The following is a 25139-nucleotide window of genomic DNA, read 5'->3' on the forward strand; positions in this document are numbered from 1 at the left end:
CAAATGTATAAACAGGTTAACGACTTATAACATTACTTCTGCCAACCTTCACCACTCAATATCTTTTTGTACAATATCTCTTTATTGACTAAAAATTCCACTAGATGTTTAATTGCGATGAAGTGTAATAATGCTCAAAAACATTATTGGTAGCATAACATTCCGCAGCAACACGCGGAGAATCATCTAGTTAATATATATGACCTTGCCAAGTATAACTGCATGTGGCCGCATCGTCGTGCAGCCAGCCAGCCCACAAGCTCGATGAAAAGGACTTGGGGAGCTGATTCTCCTCATCGACTTTGTATAGATACTTGGAGAAGAAACTTGACATCATATCCTACTCCCTCTGTTCTCAAATATTCGTCTTTCTAGATATTTCAAACAGACTACAACATACGGATGTATGTATATATATTTTAGAATGTAGATTCAGTCATTTTGTTCCGTATGTAATTACTTGTTGAAATCTTCAGAAAGACAAATATTTAGGAACGGAGGGAGTATATGATAGGAATGATATGAGAGCTAGCCTAGCCATCGTAGCCTTCATCGTATGTATGGATACGTGGTGCAAGTTGGATATTTCATGCGTGCGCAATTCCTACGCTCAACGTCAGACCTAACACATATCGATGGTTACCCACTCTTCACCGACTCAACTGAGTTGAGATTTTCCACATAGCACTCTAGCACGAGTCTTCTTCATCTCGGCAAAGTTCGGTGCTTAAATAACTCGTGGGTGATTTTATTAAAAAAATGACAAGATAATCCTGCTGGGCAGTTTTACCGTGCACCAAATAACCTGTAATTTTCTGCACGCCATAACAAAATGAAGATTTAATATCCCTACGGACAACTCCACTGAGTCATTGCAAACTGCGTTGCCGACTTGTTTGCGAATTGTCCATTGGTGATACCTGTGAATTTGTGGGAATTTCTACTTTGGGCCAAATTGACTCAAAATTTGTGGTAATTGATCTGGTGTATGCCTGTCCCGAGAGTAGTTTTCTGTCAACAACAGTGAATTCTCTGCATAAGTTTGCTCTTTCAGCCAGAGCTTCAGTTTGTCAATCCAGATCAGAAATCATGAATCAAACTACAGACATAAGGTATGGACTCCTCACGGTTACATCAAAATTTTCATACATAAACATGCCATACCTGATACTTCTTTTGCCCATTAGATCTCCTGGACATCATATACCAAATGGGTATGGATTTGCAGCCAGGATATAGCTGCACCCTCAGGAAAAACAACACTAAATGGAAATGGAACTCTAAGAGGCAGAAAAGGGAAATGCCAAAAACCCACCGCATACTCTGGTTCTGCAAATGCTACAGGTAACGGGTATAATCAATCATACGAAGAAAAGATGGTCACACAATTTCATAATGAGCAGAGTTTGGCCCCTCCTCCTTTTTCCGGGCTTGAGACCGGCTATGCAACATGAAGCGTAACATCATCTTAGCATAGGCGGAGTTACACCCCCACTCCACACACCCCCATATACACATCAAACCCACCTAAACCAAAAACTAAAACCCAAAGAACAGGACACACACAAACACACGAAGGCACAATCTCCAATACCAAGACCCAAGATAGAAACCTAAACGACACACACCAAATAAATGGTAAAGAAAACCCAAGACCCTCTTTTAGAATTCTTTTTCCGAGTGAACAACGAAGCAACAGACTACTCGACCTCAAAACAATTTTTTTGCGTTTTTTCCATTACTACAAAAGGGAGAGAAATAAACATGTTTTTTTTGTGATTTTCATTTTCTTTTACTACAAAAGGCAGTAAAACAAACAAGCATTTTTTTATTTTTATTCTGCTAAAAAATAGAACATAGCAAAAAAAACACTTCTTTTTAGTTTGTGCGGCTTTTCCATTTCTTGAAAAGATAGTAAAATAAGTAGATATTTTTGTGTTTTTTCCCTTTGCTTAAAAGACAATAAATAGAGCAAACAAACAGAAGCCTCCCAATCCCTTTTCTTTTTCTGCTGTGATTTGTTAACACTGCTGCCCGCCTGCATAAATGGAGTAACTCTCAGAAAATGTGTTTGTGGAGTATCAATGGTTACTATTTAAAACAGTGAAAAAATAGCACGCTATAGCGTCCTGAGCAATATCTAACTAAATAAATCGATGTACAATGTCTCTCTAATAGCGTATTTTAAGGGCCACGCTATTTTGTCATAGCATGTTATTTTTTCATTGATTTAAAATGATGAGAAAAATATATGTATCGTGTGGGCAGATTTGTAGTTGCTTTTTTACAGTTGATTGGCAGTTCCTTTTATTTAATCTTGCCTAAATAGAAAAAAAAACAAGGTGCAGATAAATACTCTACTTAGATAGGGAGTACGTACCTTGTTTCGTGGAGGTGGAGTTGCATGGCTAGATTAGCTCAATCGATGTTTTAATCTGGGAAAGAAAGGAAAAGGAGATCTGTGAGATACACGGGTAGCGCTGCCCATGGAGATCAGCACTGACGAATAAATAAATATACACTTGGTTACCTCCGACGCCAGTTCTCTGTAGCCCTTGGTATGATAGAATGCTCGACACGGTTGGGAAGCATATCCATTGCACGCTTCGCCGTTTCCTTGGCCTTCTCGTCGTCCGCACGAGGGGCATATAAAGTGATGACGACTCTCTTAAGCAAAGGGAGGTTCCCTAGGCTAGCAAAGTCAAAGTCAAAGCTAATGCCATCATCACTGGACTGTGCTACGACCTCAAACTGGAGTGATTCAAGGACCGGCATATCCCCCTCTTGAAACGAGTCAAGCGTTGCTTCTGTCCTGAAGAACCTTAGCTTGGGGAACGCACCTGCACCGCCGCCAATGGTGTCATGGTGGAGAGTTGACACCGTCTCCAGCTTGAGGGCGACAAGCTCTCGAAAACTTCCAAAGACCTCCATATCTGGACTGCATACATGTAGTTTTAAATGGGACAGATTCGGAAGAAGCGAGGGATTGATCCTTGCCATCATCCCAGGTTCTAGGCAGGACATGTGTAGAACACGTATTTGTGGAGACAGAACAATCCGTTCCCAGGGGTTCTCTTCGTGACTGTGACTGGAATCCCTACACCCGACAACTAACCAATGTCTATGACTTGGATCTTGCTCAGTTTGGCTACAGACTTGGCCCAACTATTCATTCTCCTATCACCATGTACATATACGCTTTTAAAAATGCGGAGCTTCCTCAACTCTGTCAGCTTGCCCAGCTCTGTCACAAAGTTGGAGTGCCCATGAACTCCTCCTAGGCACAACTCTTCCAGAGATGTCAAATTTCCGATACAGTATGGCACTTCAATGTCTGTTTCCCAGATGTTCAAGCACTTCAGTTCACTCAATCGACCAATACTCTCTGGAAGTTCCCTTATGCTATTTCTACCCAAGTCCAGTACCAGCAAAAACTTCAGATGTCCTATTTCCTTTGGGAGCTCACTGATACCAATGCTCCCTAGTTTGAGGTGCCTCAAGTGAACTAACTTCCCAACATGTTCAAGATTATAGCTACACTTATTCAAAGTGCCATTGCCTTCCAAAGCTAGGACACGCAAAACTTCAAAGCATGAAAGTGATGGCAACAAATCAACACTGCACATGGCATTAAATGACCTTGCTTGTAATGTTGACGTGGTAGCCAGGGGCTGGGCTCTATGATGAACAACTAGCCTGCGAGCATTGCAATGTGAAGATGTATATTGCTCCTTACTATCCAATAGAGTAACAAACTTTTCCTCCTTTGACAATAGGCATATCATATCAACCATCATGTCATGGACAAGACACCCAGTTATGATGCCAATATGTTCATCTCCCTCTACCGCCATTATCATGCTTTTGTTCACCAGCTCATTGAAGTACCTCTCACCAATCTCGAATAGTCCTACCCCTGGTTCCTCATGGACAAAACCTTCGGCGACCCACTTCCATATCAAACTATCTTTTTCAATCAGATGATCTTCAGGATAGATGCTCAGATACAATAAGCAAGTCTTGAGGTGACAAGGTAGATCATAATAGCTAAATAAAAGTATTTTCCTCGTGTTCTCCACGTCTTCATTTTCTTCATGCCCAAAACCAATTGAAGTGTATACCTTAGACCAAAACTCCACAGGTTTACCAGCAAGCAAACTAGCTATTGTGATTATAGCCAATGGTATACCACCACATTTGTGTAAAATTTTATCATATACCACTGCTGGAAGATGATTATTCCATTCTATTGCAGCACAAGATAATCTTCTATGAAATAAATCCTTGGATAAATCAAGAGAAAGTGGCTGTAGCTTGTATACTTCACTGGCCATTGTGGCAACTTCGAGTGTACGAGTAGTTGTGATTATCCTGCTTCCACAATTCTTACACACCAAAGCGGTCTTGACCAGCTCCCATGTTTTTTTATCCCATATGTCATCAGTGACAATCAAGTACCTGTCATCGCCATCCATAGCGCAAGGGATATAACAGATTAGTGGAAATATTTTATAGGGCCCCTAAGTATTCAAAATATCTTTAAAATGAGGATGCATGCATGTTAGCCTACTTGTTGAGGAATCTAAAGTTGCATTGTTGAATCAGGACATGGAGGGGTCCAGGAGAGAGACATGTTGCAAGTGCGGAGTTTAATTTCATTTCATCGTCCAAAATTATAGTTTTGATTAACACATTTCCCAATCTAGATTCTTTCAACTATTAGATATATTTTTGAATTGACATCGATTGTAAGAAATTTTAGAATATATGAAACAACGATGAAGGTTCAACGGAAGACGGAAGTCCCAACCCAAATTATAAACCATAATGGAGTAGGGAAACCTTGATACAATACATTATTATGCGCATACAAGCACACATTTTTTGCAAAATACACAATAGTGATGATAGGACATCGAAACCCTTATCTTATAATATGTCTCAAACCAATTGTTCTACTCATTTCTTCTCAGGATTGACGCTATTCTCTCCCATTTACTATCTGATGTATATGAAATTACATAACAGGGGGCGTACCTCTTGTTCTCAGAATTCAATAATTGGTTGCCTTCCATGCAACCCCCTAATCACTAGTTGAAGTATATGAAACTACATAATAGGGTGCATACCTTTTGTTCTCGAGTAATCCTCGGAGTTTGTTGATTAGCTGCCTTTCATCCAACTCTGAGTACTTTTGGCCGTCAATTTCAAGGAGTATGTCATTGAGAACTTTCTTCACGCTAGGGTTCCGTCCAACCGGAACAAAAGCACTGCAATCAAATTGCGCTTTATGCTTATCATACAGTGCTTTGGCAAGAGTTGTCTTGCCAAGGCCTCCGAATCCGAAAATAGAGAGTATCTTGAGTTGCCCGGACCCATCAGCATCCCCATCACTCATCATCTTGGTTAGCTCATTCAACGAATCATCAATACCAACGAGCTCTTTCTGGTCCTTGTACAAAGCCAATAGGCGAGGGTCAACAGTGGTTGCGCCAACTGGACTAGCAACCACGTCGTTGACCCTGTACCTATCACGTCGGTCAGCCGCCTCCTTGACGCGGAGCTTGATGTCTTTGATCTCATCGGAGATCTCATGGCGAGTCTTGCTCTTGCTGAACAAGTCTCCCATCTTCTTCATGAGCTTCTTGAGTTTGCGTGGCTTGATGGCAGGCTCAGCTCCCTCGACGCGCACCAGGAACTTGTCGACGACGTCCTCCATTCTGAATGACAAGTCCCTGACTTGGTTGGCCCAGAGCTTGACCTGCTCGTCGAGCTGGTCTCGCGGCACGTCCCCAACCTTGCGGAGGGCAGCATGCATGCTCTCCAGCTCTCTCTCTAGATACCCAACATCTTCCTTGACGCCCGTCTGCAGCTTGTACTCCTCCGTGAGGAGTTGGCCAAGCTTGAGGAGGAGGCTGCCCATGGCCCCCGTCGCGAGATCCATGGTCGCTCTCAGCAGCTGGGTTGCTCGATTTGTTTGTGCGCAAGCAACTGAGTCAGATTTATGAAAAAATAGCAAGCGACAGTAAGAAAATGCAAGTGAGTATGGAGAATATGCTGCTACAGGCTGCAGATCCACTTGCTGCTGTTGGATTTGAGAAAGAATCTATCTATGAGAAAATAGAAGGAGATGGAGATTTGGGAGGGGACTCACCTCACGCACCTGCAGACTTGCTCATGGAGTCAGGGAAGTAGGGGACTAGTGGAGATGGGGAGGAGCTAAGGATGAAGAAGATGTGGCCATTCAGGGGACACTAGGGGAGGAGCAATTGAGAGGAGGAAGAAGACCTGGACGCGACCAGAGGGGAACGGGGCTCCAGATCGATCCTTAGAATTGGGCCTCTCCCTCTCCCTTCGCTGCTGGGCCCTGATCCCTATAAAAAATAGTTTGGGCTTTTGAAAAGGGGTGGCCACAACTAAATGATTTTTCTTCTTTCCCTAAAAAAAAAACAACTAAATGATTTTTCTTGGTGAGCAGCTCGCCCCATGGGTTGTCCAAGGGCCACCGTCCAAACCGTGTTGGCATCCCAAGACATGTTCAAACATACTCCCTCCTCCGTAAAGAAATATAAGAGCGTTTAGATAACTAAAGTAGTGATCTAAACGCTTTTATATTAGTTTACAGAGGGAGTACAGTAGTTTTTTTATTGCACATCTGAATCATGACACCTCTTTCAGATCTGAATTTATGTCGTTTCTTTCTTCAGTTAGGTGGCTGGCTATTCTTATCAGTTGGGTGGCGGGTGGCTCATTTGGGGCACAAGAAACCCAGCCGAACCTCCCTCTACAGATGCAGGGAAATTTGAAAAGCAGGGCTTGCCATGGTTAGTTATAAACGGTGCAACAACTAAATCATATCATGAATTGCAAGCAAGGCTACGTTTGAATGCCACTCTCTATTTTTATCTTTTGTTATTTTACCTTCATGTACAGGCATTTGAAAAATTATATTTACAAGCGGTAGGATAGTTACTGTTTTCCCTTGAAAAAACAAGTTCAGAAGAGTCTCCTTTTTTTCCTGGAAATTCAGAAGCAACTTCTCCAATGCACAACTTGGACATTCACATCTGAATGAAACTTAGAGAGGAAGAGGCAACCACAACAGGTGGGAGTTTTAGAAATTATGGATATTTGAAATTTTCTCAAAGTTCCAAATTCCTCAAGTCTGAGTTACTGGAAGTTTTAAAATTTCCCAAGTTCTAGAAATTCGAAAATTTGGAGCTGGATTTTCCAGAAGTTAATGGAAAGTTTGACCAAGGGATGACTTTCCCAAAAAGGAAATAACACCTGGTCGGAATTGGCCCATTGAGGGACTAACTGGCGGGTGACTGCCAATTAGCATCGCCAGACCAGGAACTTAACCTTCTCTTCTCAACAGATAAAAAAGGAACCAGATCATCTATCAGCCCGCAAAAACCATGCGTAATTCTCGGTCAATTCCCCTTTGTGGCCTGTATGGCACGCTGAACATTTTCTGAATAAATATATATACCTCGAAAATATATACAAATCTTGGACTGAGCTTATGCACAAATTCATATCCTAGAAATTCCCACTTGTCTGCACAGAGAGAGAGAGAGAGAGAGAGAGAGAGATCATATTGTCTATCAACAACTGCTATTCTCCTTGGCTCGAAGTTGGAAATTCAGAAGTGCCTTTTTTTTTGTGAAATTCGGTAGAATATTTTTCCTTCAACTTCTCCGGTGTACACCTTGGAGAGATCAAGCAAAATCAGAGGCCACATACTTGACTACACTGTGATTTTGCCTTCCGCTGTACAAACAAAACTCGATTTGTAGCGAGGTTTCATCACCCTGCAGAATATACAGCATGAATCTTAGGCAAGCCCTTCCGGTTCAAAGAGCATCCTCCATCACACAATCCTTTACTAACCTTGCTATGTCTTATGCTCCAGCAGACTATCCCAGCGGCTTTTGAGGATCTCGTAAGCGTCTGGACAGGGAAGAGCTATTACAGAGGAGGAGCTGCCGTTAGTTGACAGCTCGACCACCAGACCCAACCGCAGCAGCGTCTCCATAGCTTTGTCGATAGGCATTTCAATCTAAAAGGATATCAGAACCATGCTTAATGATTTCACGACAACCGCAGAATACATGAATAGAAGGTGTCGACTCCCAACCTTAGCATTAAACTTCTCATACATAAACTGTTCGCACATATCCCTGATGCTTGCGCGAGATGACACCTGCACGGATGGAATCAGGACAAGGAATCAGTAAATTAAATGTGACAAGTCTCAAGTAGTAAAAGCAGCAAGGCATACCTTATTTCTGCCAAGTAACATAGCATATGCCAGGAGTGCTTCTTTATACTGTACAAAAAGAGCAGATGAGGGGATTTTCTTGCTCAAATAGAGAGTCAAAATGCATAAAAGTTATGCTTTGGGCTGTACATTAAATGTTACCTGTTGTTGCTCGGAAGCATCAAGAAGAAAGTAAACTGAACCAAAGCCACTTGCTAATGTCTTTTCGTAGAGCGTCTTATTGACCAAAAGCTGAGAAGAGGTATTGATGTCAAACAAACTATATCTTCTGTCGCACTGAGAAGCACATAAAAACCTTGGTTTCCTAAAGACATTAACTTAACAAGCTTTGCCATTTAAAATTGTATCATTGTTTTTATGCATGTACTCATGAGTCAGTACTGTTGAAGTGTATATGTGGATTTCCTAACCCTTTCCATCAGTTCGGACTATTGGTTGCGTTGGCTAGTGCATGAAGCTTAACAAGTAGTCCCTCTGTAAACTAATATAAGAGCATTTAGATCACTAAAGTAGTGATCTAAACACTCTTATATTAGTTTACGGAGGGACTACTAGCATACTAGCTATGTCTGTCCCCCTTTGCAAATCGAACCATATAAACACTTTCACTATTATGCAAATATAGATTAATATAAATTTTCTACCTGGTACCTATCTCTGGTCTGTTTGTATCCCAGAGTCACACGGAACACGAGTATTGCGAGTGCAGTAAAAGCAGCTAGATCAAGAAGGAAAGCTGACCTGCATTACATACCATGGAAGAATGCAAACAACGTTACTTGTTTTGAGAAAATAAGAAAGAATTCTCTAATATTACTGATGCAAACTACATACTTACGGAGATGAGGCTAAACTCTCAAATTTGTAGTTGACAACATATGCCAACAATCCTATAACGGTGGCTATATCAAGCCTTACCTGTATTAAGGAAAATGTTATCTCAACAATCTAAAGTGCAGGAGTCAAAATGAAAAGGAGAAAAAAAGAATCAAGAGGGAATTACTGTATCAAGGATGCGGAATGACAACTTTTTGTGAGGGAAAACCACCTGCAGACAAGGGTAGTTACTATGATATTTGGCACTATTCTCTTAACACAGAAGATAAACATTTCTCTTGTGTTTTCTCGAAATAGAAAGTACTGATGCTAAATATATTCTTAATAGTGCATAGGCTTTTGGATGCAACGTCAGATTGTCAGTACTGAAATCTGCATTGACGAGTTTGTCCAATTTTTCCATCTTAATAACCATAATAGATAGAGATTATGAGCATTATACTCTACATGTAGGTAAACCAAATGTGCCCATGAGACTGATGCGCTTACTGGCAGATCTGGGATGGGTATTTTCTCGTAAATTTTCAACTGCGGCGGCAGCATCTGCATCTCAGAACTCTCCTTCTCATTACTTTGAGCAGAATCATCGGAATAAAGTATGATCAGTTCTTCGAATGCTGGTTCCTGGCAAATAACTAAATGGAATTATGTCTCTTCGTTGCAGACTATTTTGATAAATGACATTTATGTAGCTTATGAGCATCCCAAACCCACAATAAGTAAAAAGAGAATAACAGATAATCATCAGAATATTGTCAGTTTGCAGCTAATGAAAAAAATGTCTGGGACATTTGGGGCAAATGTTGTGTCCACGATTTGTTTACATTTAAACTGTTTCTTATGCTTATGCTTCATTACACAAGGTGCTTCATGGCACATATGAGACTACAGAGTGCAAGCCAATTCTATTTGCACGTGAAGCAGGATTCAATGATATAATAGTGCTCGAAGCTTTGAACCACTCTACCCTCTCTTTTTCACACAACACGGTGAATACTTCACAATCATAATATAAATAGTCATATCCATAACCTACTGGTAAGAAAGGGTGTTCAGATATCAAATACTAAGTACCTGGAGAGTAGACTTGGCAAATAAAATGCCAAAAGAAGCTTTTATTATCTCCCAAATATTGTTGTCACAAGCTTCTCTGCTTGCTGGCTCCCATATGTTTGCAAGGGTAATTCTAGGCAGAAAATTTGGCCTGAAGCAAAAGCAGAATATATCTCATAAATTCATAAACATATAGCGGTCAAGTACCAAAGATGCACCCCAAATAAACAAGGAAAACCCTGTAGTATAAATTTTAATGTTGATTATATCGCATTTCAACGATAATATACATAGGAAAAGAAAGAAACCGATAAATACGGGTGACAGCAATACTTCTGGGGTTCTTGTGGCATAGAAGAATGTACACAAAGGAAAATAAGAATTTATAATTAGCAAGTGGTTATGAGGTTATATACTTACAGTCAAACCCTGGTCTCCCCTAGTACTAATGCTAGATTTGCCTAAGTTCATATAAAGCAGAAGCAAAGATGTGTCCCTAAAATAGCATACAAAAACCTGCATCTACTCGGAATCTAACCTCACATAGCCTTCAGATTGTTTTGCTTCAGTATCAGATTTCAGCGTTGCCTCTGGCAGAGATGGAATTAATCCTGTCCATGTAAGCACTCTTCTTAGGAGTCTGCCGCGAGGACCAACAGGTGACAGGAATCCTTCATAACGAGAGACTGCCCTTTGTGCAGCAATCCAAATAGGAAGATCTGCATCTGGTAATTGATCTGGCGTAAGCTTGCCCCTAGAATAGTTTTCTATCAACAAGAGTGAATTCTCTGCATAAGTTTGCTCTTTCAGCCAGAGCTTCAATTTGTCAATCCAGATCTGAAATCCCGGGCTCCCTGTTGATTTTTTCAATGCCTGGCAAGAACTAAAATAATCACATACAATTAGCTAAGAGTTGCATGGGCATGCTGAATCATAGAAGTAACAGGTCTAGCAGTCATTATATGTTTAGACAAGAGAATAATAACATGAATAATAGTGTATTCAGCATGTTCTAGCCGTGCAGGAAAGTTCGCTACAACAATCTAAAGGAGTACGTGTATAAGTGAGTTCAGTCAGAGTGTGACATAGTGAATGTGATCAAATGGACTGTCATGAGGGGAGGATTGACTGACCTCATTGGTCCATTTCCCCAGTTTCCCCAAGGGTTTGGAAAGGCTGAAGAAAATTTTCTGCAACAGTTTGGACTGTAGGTAATCAAGCTTCTCCACCAACAGCAGGCCTTTTTGGCTCTCGGTCGAATACCCACGCCTGCCAAAGTCAAAGAATTAGTCACACCATGGGATCTCCATTTCCCTTTTGCATATACGCAACAGTCTGTGAAGTCACCGGACCAAATTAAAACTCACCGGAATATGATGGCATTAGACTCGGCTGCCTTCTTCCAGTCGACGTAAACTGGCAGCGTCAGGAGGTAATCACTATTGAGGGAGTAGGTCAGGAGCAGGTCCTGCGCGGAGAGCTCTTCGAACTGAGCGTTGCGCAGGAGGTTCATGAAGGCGCGCTGGAAATGAGTCGCAAAGGCAACCCTTTTTGCATCACACAGATCAATGAACCATGCTTAGCTAGCCAGCAGTAGCAAGCAGCAGTCCCAATTTCAATCGGTTGGGCAAGTATAACCACAGAAAATTAGAGCAGATTTTACTACCTGGTGGGAGATATGGGAGCTGGATCCGGTGATAAGCCAAGCAGAGTCTTCCAGTCCAGGCTTCGGGAGAGAAACGACATCCTGCCGTCGTCGTCGTCATCGCCGTCCTGGGACATGCCGAAGAGCCCCGAGCCCCTGCCGTTCACCGATGACGACGCCCTGCCGCCGGAGGCTTTGCCAGGCCCATTCTCCTCGTCCTCGTCGTCCGGGAGCATGTAGTAGGCGCGCATCTGCTCGAGCGTCTCCTTGTGCTCCGCGTGCAGGACCGCGTCCAAGCACCTGCAGCGCATGAGCAAAGGGCATGTGAATTTCCCCATTCTTTACATGCCGATCCCATCATCTGGTGGTAGAGGAGGGGCGCGGGAGTGAGTACTGGCCTCGCGAATCGCCTGAAGTCTTCGGCGGCGGGCTGGGAGGGGAAGAGGGAGAGGGCGGCGTCGAGCAGCGCCGCCTTGGGCACCGCGATGTAGCGCTGGCGCGGCACGTTGATGCCGCCCTTCTTCCCCTCCTCGGAGTCCCGATCCTCATCCCCGCCGTGCTCCTGCTGCTGCTGCGGCTGTTCTTGCTCCTCGCCGTCGGCGGTGGCCGCGCCGGCTTGGAATAAGGCGGGATCGGGGCCGGCGTCGGCGTCGGCGTCGGCGCGGAGCGGCTCGAACTGGACCGGCGAGAGGTTGCCGACGGAGCAGCGGGCCGTGGTGGTGGAGAAGGACGACCTGGCTGCGTAAGCCACTGGCACCGGCGCCGCGGAGAAGGAGGAGATCGGGACGGCCGCCGGCGCCGGGCTGGCGCGCAGCAGAAGCATCGTCCGTCTGGTGGGTCGCGCGCGAACAGAACCGAACGGAACGGGTGGCGCGCCAAGGATAACGCCCCCGCGGTGCCGCGGCCCGCCACGTGGGGCTCCTCCTTCTGATGGGCCTCGCGGAGAGGCCCGTGGGCGTAGCCCATCGGACCCGCTCGGAAGGCCACAGAGAGGTCACAGCCACGATCCAGTCCATCATCCACATCGGTCCTGCTCCTCCCTCCCGTCTCCGGCGACCGTGATCTGCTCTGCTGCTCCGGTGGTCTCCGCCCCGCCGCCACGGTATGCTACCCCCCCCCCCCCCCCCCCCCCCCCCCCCCCCCCCCCCCCCCCCCCCCCCCCCCCCCCCCCCCCCCCCCCGCTTTTCTCCCCACCTCAGCCAGCCGCGCGGCACTCTGAGCCCTGCCGCAGGCGTCGCTTTCGTCTCCGGCGCGGTGCCTGCCGCTGGCCGCGCGCTCCCCTACTTGCCCCGCGCCCCTCGCCGCCGTATGTGGTCGCTGGCACCTAGAAGAGCACGGGGCCCGCATCTCTCGGCTAAGGCCCGGACTGGATCTGTACCTTAGCTCCTCTGCTCGTGCTATGTGTATTGCGTTGCTGCAACCGATTGCTATTTGCTAGTGACTACAGTACAAACGAGTCCAAAATTGGTCCATTTCTGTTACTGGTGAGACACCTCGCTAGCTGCTAACTCACATTCCCATCTCCATGAACGACACCGCCAATTCTAGAACCGACTGCAAGTTCCAGTCCAGTGCACATCTCTGATTTTGGTTGCGATGTGGGCTAACTGAATCCAGTTTCATCAGGATCTCAAATGCAAATACAGCCCCTCATTTTCACAAGTTCCACTGCGCAATTTTCATTCATGCTAGCACTACATATTACCCTGTTAGGTGGATCATACTTTTTTCTTAAGACTGTTAGGTGAAAAACAATCAGATTCTATGCTTAATGCTTTGCTTGCCAGTTTACTCTGCCAGTACCTGTCCAGCGGTTCCATCCACCGATCTTGTCATGCACACATCTGACTTAATACAACTGCATTTCCTCTTCGCTGCAGCGTCTTATACACACCTGAAGCAGACCTCATGAGTGGGGGCACCGCGGTGAGCGGCAGCCTGCGGACGGCCCTCTCGTACTGCGTCCAGCAGGTGCGCAGCTACGACTACCACAACTACCTCTGCCTGCTCCACCTACCTCCGGCCATGCGCAAGGCCGCGTTCACCTTCCGGGCCTTCAACGTCGAGACGGCCAAGGCCATGGACGTCGTGTCCGACCCCCGCAAGGGCCTCATGCGCCTCCTCTGGTGGAAGGACGTGGTCGACAAGGTCTGCGCCGGCAAGAAGGTCGAGCACCCCGTCGCGCTCGCGCTCTCCTCGGTTCTCTCCGAGCACAAGGTCAGCAAGCACTGGCTCAAGCGGTCGCTGGAGGCGAGGATAAATGATGGAAACCGGGATGACGACGCCATTCCTGAGAATATTCCGGAGCTGGAGAGGTACGCGGAGGACACCCAGTCGACCATCCTGTACATGACGCTGCAGGCTGGTGGGATACAGTCCACCATTGCTGATCATGCTGCGTCGCATATCGGCAAGGCGAGTGGGCTGCTGCTGCTGCTCAAGGCGCTGCCTCACCATGTCAGCAAGCAAGGGAAGATACCGTACATCCCGGCGAGTGTGGCCGAGGAGTGTGGGCTGCTTGCCCGGGAAGGTGGCCGGACAGAGGTCAGGATGGGCGATGCGCTCCCGGATGCAGTTTTCAAGGTTGCGTCTGTTGCCGAAGCTCACCTGCAGAAGGCGCGGGAGCTGGCCGCGTCTGTGCCAGCAGAGGCTGTCCCCGTGCTCCTCCCAGCCGTGCCGGCCCAGGTCCTTCTGGACTCCCTGCGGCGCCGCGAATTCAACGTCTTCGACTCACGCTTGTCCAGTGGAGTCCATGGCATATCCCCTCTGTGGTACCAGCTGAAGCTAAACTGGCACTCGTGGCGAAACAAGTACTGAATGCATACATACATTTTGAAGCATGTTTGTTGAAAGCGCAGGTCAGCGTGCGTTTTAGCCCAGACTAAACCTGGGGTGTCCATTTACTGAAATGTAATAAGCTTGATGATCAAGAAAGGCTCTGCTACCTGCTGCAGCTGGCTGTTTCTGAGCAATTTTGATGTAGCTTCCTTTTTCACTGGAGACATGCTTTGTTGGGGGTTGTTTGTTTCATTTGTATTCGAGTATCGACATGAGGTGGATGAATGTTATTTGTTGAGCTTGTCCTTTCAGTTGTTGCTTGCCCAGATTGTTCCAATACAAGGAGGGTTGATGGATCCTCTGGACGTGGGGCTTGACTTGTTGCACTGCCATTATTAGTTCGATATTCAATGACCTCTGATACAGGAAGAGAACCTAAGAGAGAAAGGGTTAGGCAGCTACCCTAAGATGACTTGACAAGGATATGAACCTGATACTTTAACTCCATTGGTGCAAGCTTCAGATGTGTGGCGCCCACTATGAAGGCATAAGCAGAAGTCATGATCACCTTCATTTCGATCTCAGATTTTCAGGTAATGCATATATGTGTGGTTAAGGATCTACTCATATGTCTTGATTGCTATATTGGTACTGTGAATTCAGTTATAAGATAATCAGGCTGGCTAACATTTTTTAGCATATTAAATAAGAGTTGCTAATGATTTGGTATAGAAAATTCTTGTAAGCAATGTAATTACATAAAGAAAAGAAGTTCCTCATTGTATCAGAAACTAGTGCCTATCTCAGCCTCATTTTTGGCTTTCAGCAACTTTTTGTTTGACTTCCTTATCAGTCACAGTTAGGTACGACATCACATCTCGCTTTTCTCTATGATGTTTCTGTTTACATATTATTATGATCTAAAAGGAAATAAATAAAATGAGGTTGGCCGGTGGTTCTGATCATGCTCCTTGCACGGCGCTTCAACTGTTGTTGGATTCATTGCTCCCCTGTTTCTCTTACTATTTCTTTTACCTTCTCTGGTGACTGAATTTTGACAGGGTTGGTCCAAAGTCCAAATTTGCTATCAATTTGAGAAATACTTTACTCTTGCTGCAAAAACCTTAATGTTGATGTGTCAGCAACTGTTTGACCTGCTGTTTATTGTCTCCTTTTTATGCAGCCTTTCTTGACGACAAAATATATTCTCACAATTATTTACATTGCAGCTTTTCGCTTCTTTTGACAACCAGAACCGCTGTAAAGTTTGACAGTTGTATAGCCAGTCAACATGATATGTCTTGAGAAACTGATCAGTGAAAATGTTCCCGAATATCATGCAACTATAGAAGTGCTTAACTTTCCGAGGGCATTAAGAATAACTGGTTAACACATCTTGTTACATCTCGTGAGAGTTTTTTTTTTTTTTTACATTTCAAGTGCTAAATGAATTCCCAAGTACTATTAATAATAGGGAGTCGATCACGTAACTTGCAAGAACTTGAACCAACTACAACAGCAAAGAAACATATGATTTGCTGAGATAGAAAGTGCTTAGCTGGTCGGGTTTTTTTGTACAGCTATCAGTACTTGGTCAGATTTGTTTGTGCTGCTACTGAATTGAATGGTGACTTACTTTTTGCTCCCCCCCCCCCCCCCCCCCCCCCCCCCCCCCCCCCTCCTGTGTCAAGGTAACTGACATGCGCTCTTAGTTCTCATAGAAATGTGTTTTAATACCGTGGTTGCTTCATTTTGTCTTCTACTTTATGACCTGAGCAAATCCTTTCAGTTAATGACTTTAGCTGCAACTAAACCCTGTTGTGCAATGCTGATGGAATTTTATATTATTATTTATTATTGTCCGCAGAAAACTCTAGCTAATATCTCCTGAAATTGAAAAGGCTATGCATGTAGCTCTTGGCAAGGCAACTGAAACATATAGACTTAAACAACTGGCTATGCAACCACATCTTATTTGCCACTTTGAGGTTTGGATAAGTTCAGCACTATGCACGAGAAGTCAATAAAGTAAGTAGGCAAGTTGCAAACCTTGGGGGTTTTAGGGACAAACACCTGTGCTCAATGCTTAAAAGTAACTCAACATAGCCCTTTTCCATTGGGACCTTCACCCCTGCTTTTATTCTGGGCGTTTGGTCCCTGGTGGAGTAAACAGCAATCACTGGAGGAAGAAGCATTGTCCCCTTGCTTGCTGCTTGGCTCCACACCACATGCATATGCTTGCTTTGCCCCTGCCTTGGTAGTAGTAGTATATTATTGCTTGCTCCTGGCTGGGTAATGGCCTTCATGTGTGGTTGGGTCTATGGCTCTATGCCCAGCTCAACTCATGAGTATACTGCATTTGCAGCTTGGTCCTGGGCGCTGTTTGTAGGCATGCCATGGTAATTTCCACTGTAAACGGAAAATCATGTGAAGGGCATGCCATTGTCCAGCTTGCTATTGTTGCATTTGCTGCCACTGTAAACGGTAGCGCATTGTGGTGTTCCTGATCTCGGCAGCCTGGTTTCAATCTGGCCGAATCACTGACAGATTTTTAACTAGTACTGTCGTAACTCCACACAGGATATTTCAGCTTGTACTGTCATAGTTAACCATTCATGATCCTGATCTTCCGTCAAGTTTCAGTTTAACCGAAGCTTTCAGAAACCCTGATAACAGCAAACAATATTTGCAATTTATATGTATATATATACCGTTTATATGTACTCTACTCAATATTTTTTCTGTAGTGTGTCACATAAGGAAACACATAGGAAATGTGATGTGTACTCACGCAGGCATGCAGGGCTTGACATCACCCAGGAAAAAGTAGAAATGGAGTATGCTTGCAATCTGATAGCTTCTTCCTTAAGCTTTGGTCAAAGGTAAGGGGAACATGTGCTCATAAGCTCAATCATAGCACCATGCTATTACTAGTTTGGAGTTAAGACTAAACCTAAGGTAATGGCATACGGAAAGGATCGCCTGCTAGTTTCTTCTGGTTTCGGTCGGCCCGCATACCCCAGGTAGAGAACATATTGAGCTGAACTTTTTGTCTCTTTTGTTTTTTTTCTAAGTTGTACTCTATCGATGATTCCTGAACCAGATATTCCAATATTTCATTTTGTTTTCTACAGATATTACACTAAAGCTGTTTCACTGCGACAAATGAAAATCATGTGAAGCAAGCTGGACAATAGCAAGGAGCGGAAATGGCATCTTGATCTGAACTGGGTGGCCTGCCCTTTGGATCTCAGTGCTTCAACTAATTACCGAGACAGGAGGAATAAAATGGGGTGATCTTGGCAAATGGTGGATCTGCCGCATTCATCATTCCGTGATACACATGGGATGAGCGCAGTAATGATGTAAGTACCAGGATCGTTTTCCCTTCCATTGCATATAGCTTCTCAAATCCTTTTCTATTTGTTTTGCGTGGGAGCAAAAGGCCATATATATGTGCATCATTGTTCAGACACTATTATATTTTGCACGCAAGAGATATGCAGTGTGAAAACAGCATAGTAGAAGGGAGGATTAATTAGGAAGATGGAGCAGAAGGGCTGCGTGCATGATGGGTCCTCACATGAGAGCTTTCACGCAGGCATCATTTTATCTTCCTCTGCAAACAAACATCACCATCTCCCATCTGTCCCTCCCTCCTCACTTAATTATTCCTTCCCGCCCCGCCCCGCCCCCCTCATCTCATCCTCTCGAGTCCCTGCCTTTTCCACACCATCTTTTCAACCTCATACACGCGCACATAATTATATCATATTGTGTTCCCCGCCGCGCTTTCTTCTCCTCTGACATTCCGATCAGTACGCTTCATGCATGTGTTCCATCATGCCGACTGCTTCGCACAAGCTGAGCAGCACTGAGTGTTGAGAGGGGAGATTGCGGTGCGTGCATGGCTTGTGGCCAAGCATAGGGTTCGTTCTTGCATGGACTATATAAGCCAGGCAGGCAGTCGGCCAGCCGGAAGGTAAGTTGGTGGGAGGCATGCATGTCATTGCTGCTCTTATGCGTGTTTGCCATCCCCTTAAAGCAGTGGCTGGGAAGCATGCATACATCCCCTGCTTCGCCGGTACCACTCAGGCCGGCCGCAAGGGGTCGCTGTCCATCTCATCCCGGCCGGGCTTTCTTGTCTCTAATGCTGTCATCTACTTGCTGCTTCAGCATCATCCTTGGGCCATAATCACCAGCGTGTTATCTGTGGTAGGTGAGTTCCGTATATGCATTACTGTTCTTCCCTTATTGCTACGTCGTTGGTTAGCCTAGTTAATATCTCCGGGCTTGTGATTGACATTTACCTTTTCTTTTAATTCTTCTCCAGAAAGTCATTCCTTTACCTGTAGCTCTTTTTGTCGAAAAACACTTGGCCTTTGTGGCTCAGTATACAACCAGCCCAGGGCCCTATAGATTAACTGCTTTGCTTTTAAGCCCATTTCATACCTTTGTAAGTTGCTGTTTGAATGTCTCATGAAACAAGAGTGACTGTTTTCCCTGAGTGGTAGAGCTACTCTGTTCCTATTAACATAAAGTACTTGTGATGTAGATAACTAGTTGGACAGAAGATTTTTGGTACCTGTCATTCTGTTAACATTACCTTCCATGGAGAGCTATATCTGAAGACATTATCACAGATACACATATATATGATGTCAAGTATATAGGTCATCCCTGTCAAATATATGATGTCAAGTTTAGTTAGTTCTCTTCTCTCTATCATACCTATCCAACATCATATAACCGGACTGTTCTGTATCATGATCTGGAGAAGTTCCTCCATGCATGTCGGTTTTCTTCTCCATATATGTTTCTTATGATTGAACTTAACCGCTTTGTTGATCTAAGTTATTATTCTGCTCTGAGACTACTCATTCCCTGCGACTATGACGCCATGTTAAGTTTTCTGATGTCTACATGTTTTTGGCGTCAGTTATTTGCTAGTACCCATAATCGTAGCAGAGACCTACATTTCATTGTTGCTTCTGTGAGTTATTTCAGGACTTTGACATAGAGAATGTTTGGTCTATATGTGTTTATTTATTTAGGTACGATCGTAGCAGAGTAGAACATAGCCTGTATCGAACTAGATAAAACAATGTGAAGAACATGTGAAACTAACATTTCAGGCCCATGCATTAGTAACTGTTGAAGTTAAGACTTCATATAATATATGCACTCCAGGGACCTAGATAATTTTCTTGGTGATCCTCGTGAACACACATTGTTCAAGCAAGCTAAGCTACCACTGTACGTATATAATCAAATATACAGCATGCATGTAATCATAAATACTTCATCATAGCCCTTTGTTTCTGTAAAAGAATTAGCTGGTGATGAACTAAATGCATACTCACATGCATCCACATAGAGAAGAATGATGGCTCACCCTTCGGACCACAGAGGGAGAATGATTAGTCATACTTATTAAGATTAAGTAAGTGTTTACATTGTTTGCATCTTTGCCTAATTTATTTGAATGTAATATTGGTGTCTTATGTGATCTAGTTATTCTGAACAGTCTCTGCTAGATCTTCACGTTGTCATTTGTACTTCTTATTATGGAAGTACTAGAAACATGCAAGGTTTAGTCTGCTGAATTTTTTTGTTCCCTGACATGAGGCTTATAGCAACGGACAATAAATGTCATGTTATAAAAATGAGCACAGTCGGTGTTCGAGCATATATATTGGCACAACTGGCCGGCATATGGCTATCAAGTTCGTTGAGAAACCAACAGATTAAAATTACATAACTGAACCGTGTTGCCTTTTACAAATCACAATTCATGAAGCCTTTATGGTCTCCATGATATTATTTCATATATATAGCAACACACTGATATGTAATTGTATATTTAGTACAATGCCCCTGAAACACGTAAGCAGCACAACACTACACACAGCATATGTAATAGTCTTATTTACATGGCGTTATGTAACTCAAAATACTTATCTGTCCAATAATTGATATATGATCATCATCCTTATTGTAACTCCTTAATATAATAATTATAGATGGGATGCTAGTATATTCGATTGGTGCCGCTGCTCATCACTTCCATGGATCAACTTGACTGCTCGATGTTGAGGTCGACGCATAATCAGTTGCCAACTCTTGTGCCTTCTCGTTGAGCTGAAGAATGTCTCCTTCATGAGCATAATCGACACTCTTGGCTGCATCATTACTAAGCTGAGATGCGACGAACTTGTCCAGAACTCTCCAGTCAGTGGCAGCTTGGTCGTCGACGGCATGGTCAATAAGTTGAACATGGTGGTGCTGGGCATGGTGCACATTGATTTGGTGATCGTCTGGCGATACCAAAAGAGAGTGGAAGGAAGAAGGGCTCTCTAGCTCGTGAGGGATGGTGTTGAGAACATGATGATGGTTTGGCATTTGATATTGCAGCTTCAGCTCTCTCTTGTAGGTGTTGTTGAGCATCTGGAGGTGTTGTTCTTGTAGTGCCATGCTGTGGTGAGGTGGCATTCCTCTCATGGGAGAGTTGAGATCATGCATGAAGGGCCCATCATCGTCGACGTACCAGCATGGCGCATCATGATCTAGATCTCTTCTTGTTGTCGGTAATCTCTTCTTGAACACCCTGCATACTACCCACCCTTCCTCCTGAAATTTTGAAAATTAATTAGGCTATATTAATTTGTAGAGGAGCTTGCAGGTTTATATTCGAGTCAAGATGGACAGAGATCGATGTATATCAAGTGAAATAACATAGCCATAGCTTGCCTGTGGAGGGCCGTTCTCATTGGTCTCGAGGCGGTACTCATGCATGATCCAATCGGATTTCTGGCCATTGGGAGCTCTGCCCTTGTAATACACCAGGGTCTTCCTCATGCCAACCAAGCAGTGCTTTGCATAGATGGGCTTGTCCCTCCCTGTCGCCTTCCAGAACCCTGCAGCAGTCGCGCGGTTTGTCCGAGTCCCCGTCGGGTACTTCTTGTCCTTGTGGCTGAAGAAGTACCAGTCGCTCTGCTCCTCCTCAGGCCCTATCCTGCATTTCTCTGTACACAAATGAATGTAAGCTAAATCAGCAAAAACATATTAATTTGTGTTGTCAAGACTCAAGACTACATTAAGCTGTCATTGCTAATTGGACTGCATTATATTATTGTATATGTAATATATATACACCTTGGAGGTCCCATGGCTCTATCTTGTAGAGATCAACATCCTTGATGACGTTTAGGTCGATCCTCCTCGAGGCCACCTTCTTGCGGAGGTAGTAATCCACAAGCTCCTCATCGGTTGGGTGGAACCGAAAACCCGGAGGGACCTGCGGCTGTGTGCTGCCACTCATGTTGTCCGATAGATCAGTGTACAGCTAAACCTGTAAGGTGTATGAAAAATCCAGTTAATATCTAATTAATTATATCATTGTATTATTGTGACGTGTGTAAAAATGAAGCATGCATGCAATGCAGAGAAGACAGCAAAAGATCAGATCCAGAAAAAAGTACTGCCCATCTATACACATAAGCATGCATGCTTGTGTTAATTTAACTGAATCTGATGGAGATCGAGCAAGCAAGCATGCCTAGATGTGTCTTGTGTGGGAAGCGTGCATGTGATAATGGACGGGTGCAAAGTAGTGGTAATGCTGGGAGAAAGCATGATCATTTGTGTGACGCATGCATGCTACACATGCTGAGAGGCATCACTCATTGCACCTTGTGGAATGTTCCCCGGCTTCTACTGCTCAAAGGTAGATCTCATCATACATGCATGTGTGTATGTTTGTCCCTGCTCTAGCTAGCTACTTGTATAGTGAACTTATATATGTGTCTGTGCTACTTGTATTTGCACTTGTATTAGTTTGCAAATAGTTGGGTCATATATAAGCACTTGTATTAGCTTAGGTCCCAGTCAAGGTGCTCATGCATTTATGATCATATGTGCTAGATAGCTGGCTGGTGGGCATGCTTTATGCTTGGATCAGATCTAAGTTGTAAGATCTATTTGGAGGAGACATTTAGCATGGATGTGTATGTATAATGTTGTAAGTTCAAATACGCATCGTCATGTGCAAGGGAACATGCATGCATATACTCCCTCTGTTCCATAATTCTTGTCGTCGTTTTAGTTCAAATTTGAACTAAAACTATGACAAAAATTATGGATCGGAAGGAGTATATCCTTACTCATTTAATTACAAACATTTCAAGTTTAAATAAACTAGACGTGCACACACATCATCTCAACATGCATGTACTTACAATAGACACATTGATCAGTGTGTTATATATGATAATATGATCCCTTTCCAGAAGAATTTAAATGTATATGTACATACTTCTCATCACAAAGAAATCTTAAGCATAGATTATGTAGCAGAGAAAAACACATCATATCCATTCTCCACAAGAAAATAGAACATACAGACACTATATATATATATATATATATATATATATATATATATATATATATATATCCATCCGCCGCAAGAAAATAAAACACATAAACACAATATATATTTGGGGAGCTGAAAATAAAAGGTGGTAGCAAGCTCGTAGCTCACACAAGTTTTGAAATCAAATATGTAAATGATATCCATATATGTATGCTAGATTGAACTTGCATCTCGTCAACACAAAAATTTACTCTCATATGTAAATATAGGTTTCTGCAAATGATAAGTCCATATTGAAGAAGATGCAATCCATTAAATGTATGAAATTCTTGCGTATATTGGTGTGCTAGTAATATAGAGTATGTTGCATCTGTGATCAATTTTAACGTACTGATCAAACAGAACATCTCTACTTATCATATCATATATAGATAAGAGTTGATCTAGGGTTCCAGGGAAGACATGTTTTCAGAACAACTGAAGTCAACATATATGTCTAGGTTTTATACCTTTTTCTTTGATCAATGGAGATCAGTAGTGAGACGCGTGATGGAACCTTGTAGAAAGAATTCCAGAGATCTGGCTAGCTAGCTAGGGGAGCAGCAATACAATAGCTAGTAGACAGGGATGAGCTTTTTGTCTCAAGGCTTGTCTCTCTGATCTGCCTTTCTGATCCCTAATAACTCATTGTCTGGCTCAGATCCCAAGAAGAATGTCGACGACGACCGCAGAGAGGAGCACGCGCACACACGGCAGGTACAACACAACAATAACAAACAGCATCAGAGAGAGTTCAAGGACCTTGAGGAATAACAAGACAAACTAAGAGCAACAAGAGCTGAGATGAATCTAGCTAAGCTAGCTCCTCTCAGGCAAAGTACATGAAAAAGAAAACATCATCAAGGCTCAGCTCGATCACATATATACCTGCTGCCTAGCTGCAAAGCGTTTGTCGGTCGGTCGATCTGCATGCACCCTTCAGCAGAGTTCTTGGCTGATTGTTGGCTGCTTCTTCGTCCTCCACCTCCTTCCCTTGATCCTGCTCAGCAGGTAGCTGCTGCAGAGAGGAGAGAGGAAGAGGGCTGCAGGAGAGGAGGAGGAGAGAGAGTGGAGGAACGGGACGGGAACGGGGTTGATAAATGTAAGGGGGCAGAACGGGATAGGATGATCAGACGAAGGAAAAGCTTAGCACAAGGATTGATTAATCTATGGCCGCCATGGCTCAGTTGACAGCCACGCAGCTAAAGGTAACAAGATTAATATCCAACCATCAAGGCTAGGCAGCGATCGATCCGATGAACCGCGGAGGATCGAGCTGCCTGGCTAGGGTGAAAGGGAGGGCAATGGAGGTGGTGGCGAGTGAGTGAGGGAGAGGGAGAGAGAGAGAGAGAGGGGTGGAGAAGAAGAAGACGTAGCAGAACAGCGACCCCTGTGGCCCACACGCAATGCTAGAAAAGAAAGAGGGAAAGGGACCCGACCACCCACCAAACAAATCCCTCCCGTCCACCCTTGTTGCCTCGCGCCATCATTCCCCTCCTTTTCCAGTTTCTTTTCATAAAATATCCCTCCAAAAGCCCAATGCCAATTGCTACTGCTCCTCTCCTCTCTTCTAGGTTTTGTGGCTAGCTTGATCCGTCCATCCTTCTGCCTAGTGCCTCCAAGTGTGATGGATACTATAGCTAGTGCCATTCCACTTCCTCTGGCCATAAACCGTACGGCGCTCGTATATTTGGTGATTCAACTTTCACCACCAGTTAGTAGTCCAAAATTGTGGAGGCTATATATGTATATATACCGCAAAATTTGGATCATCGGATATGCACTTGGAAATAGTTTTCACCGGTACGACCGACTGGATACACAACCCTTGTGTTGTGGGTTTAACCGATGGACAAAGTTAAATCTCGAAACTCGATATTTTAGAGCGCGCGGGGGTACATAGTATGAAAAGAATTTGAGGGGCGTATCTTAAGGGTAGGACTTCGATCGGATATGTAAGTCTAGTCTTTGCAAGATAATGACATTTATACTCCTATGATGATGAGAACGGCTTTCGCCCACCGTAGATCCCTCAAAATACTCATGTGATGAGTACTCGATCCGCCGCGCGATCTCATGTCTGCACACCGAAAGAGATGTTTTCACGCCTTTACCGCGATTGAGATCCC

The 25139-nt window shown here is 44.0% G+C and overlaps 3 protein-coding genes and 1 pseudogene across 3 annotated transcripts; 1 reads left to right on the forward strand and 3 right to left on the reverse strand.

The window, feature by feature from the left end:
* Positions 1 to 1945: 1945 nt before the first annotated feature.
* Positions 1946 to 6325, reverse strand: LOC125525804 (annotated as a pseudogene).
* A 1145-nt stretch (positions 6326 to 7470) lies between these two features.
* Positions 7471 to 12681, reverse strand: LOC125525124. The gene is made up of 15 exons (XM_048690147.1): positions 12218 to 12681; positions 11841 to 12119; positions 11542 to 11721; positions 11308 to 11443; positions 10713 to 11047; positions 10196 to 10325; positions 9611 to 9745; positions 9288 to 9332; positions 9123 to 9202; positions 8929 to 9025; positions 8426 to 8515; positions 8285 to 8332; positions 8141 to 8206; positions 7894 to 8062; positions 7471 to 7814 (listed from the first exon to the last, which is right to left on the reverse strand). The coding sequence occupies exons 1-14, from the start codon at positions 12640 to 12642 to the stop codon at positions 7898 to 7900; spliced, it is 2211 nt and encodes a 736-aa protein (XP_048546104.1). The 5' UTR covers positions 12643 to 12681; the 3' UTR covers positions 7471 to 7814; positions 7894 to 7897.
* A 91-nt stretch (positions 12682 to 12772) lies between these two features.
* Positions 12773 to 14908, forward strand: LOC125525125 (NADH dehydrogenase (ubiquinone) complex I, assembly factor 6). The gene is made up of 2 exons (XM_048690148.1): positions 12773 to 12921; positions 13700 to 14908. Exon 2 carries the CDS (start codon positions 13728 to 13730, stop codon positions 14634 to 14636), a length of 909 nt encoding a protein of 302 aa, XP_048546105.1. The 5' UTR covers positions 12773 to 12921; positions 13700 to 13727; the 3' UTR covers positions 14637 to 14908.
* A 3901-nt stretch (positions 14909 to 18809) lies between these two features.
* Positions 18810 to 24352, reverse strand: LOC125524242 (NAC domain-containing protein 7-like). Its single transcript, XM_048689319.1, has 5 exons — positions 23899 to 24352; positions 23481 to 23662; positions 21753 to 21948; positions 21348 to 21622; positions 18810 to 21227 (listed from the first exon to the last, which is right to left on the reverse strand). Exons 3-5 carry the CDS (start codon positions 21916 to 21918, stop codon positions 20658 to 20660), a joined length of 1011 nt encoding a protein of 336 aa, XP_048545276.1. The 5' UTR covers positions 21919 to 21948; positions 23481 to 23662; positions 23899 to 24352; the 3' UTR covers positions 18810 to 20657.
* Between the last annotated feature and the right edge of the window lie 787 nt (positions 24353 to 25139).

Source organism: Triticum urartu, chromosome 7, assembly GCF_003073215.2.
Source record: "Triticum urartu cultivar G1812 chromosome 7, Tu2.1, whole genome shotgun sequence".
NCBI classification, from domain to species: domain Eukaryota; kingdom Viridiplantae; phylum Streptophyta; class Magnoliopsida; order Poales; family Poaceae; genus Triticum; species Triticum urartu.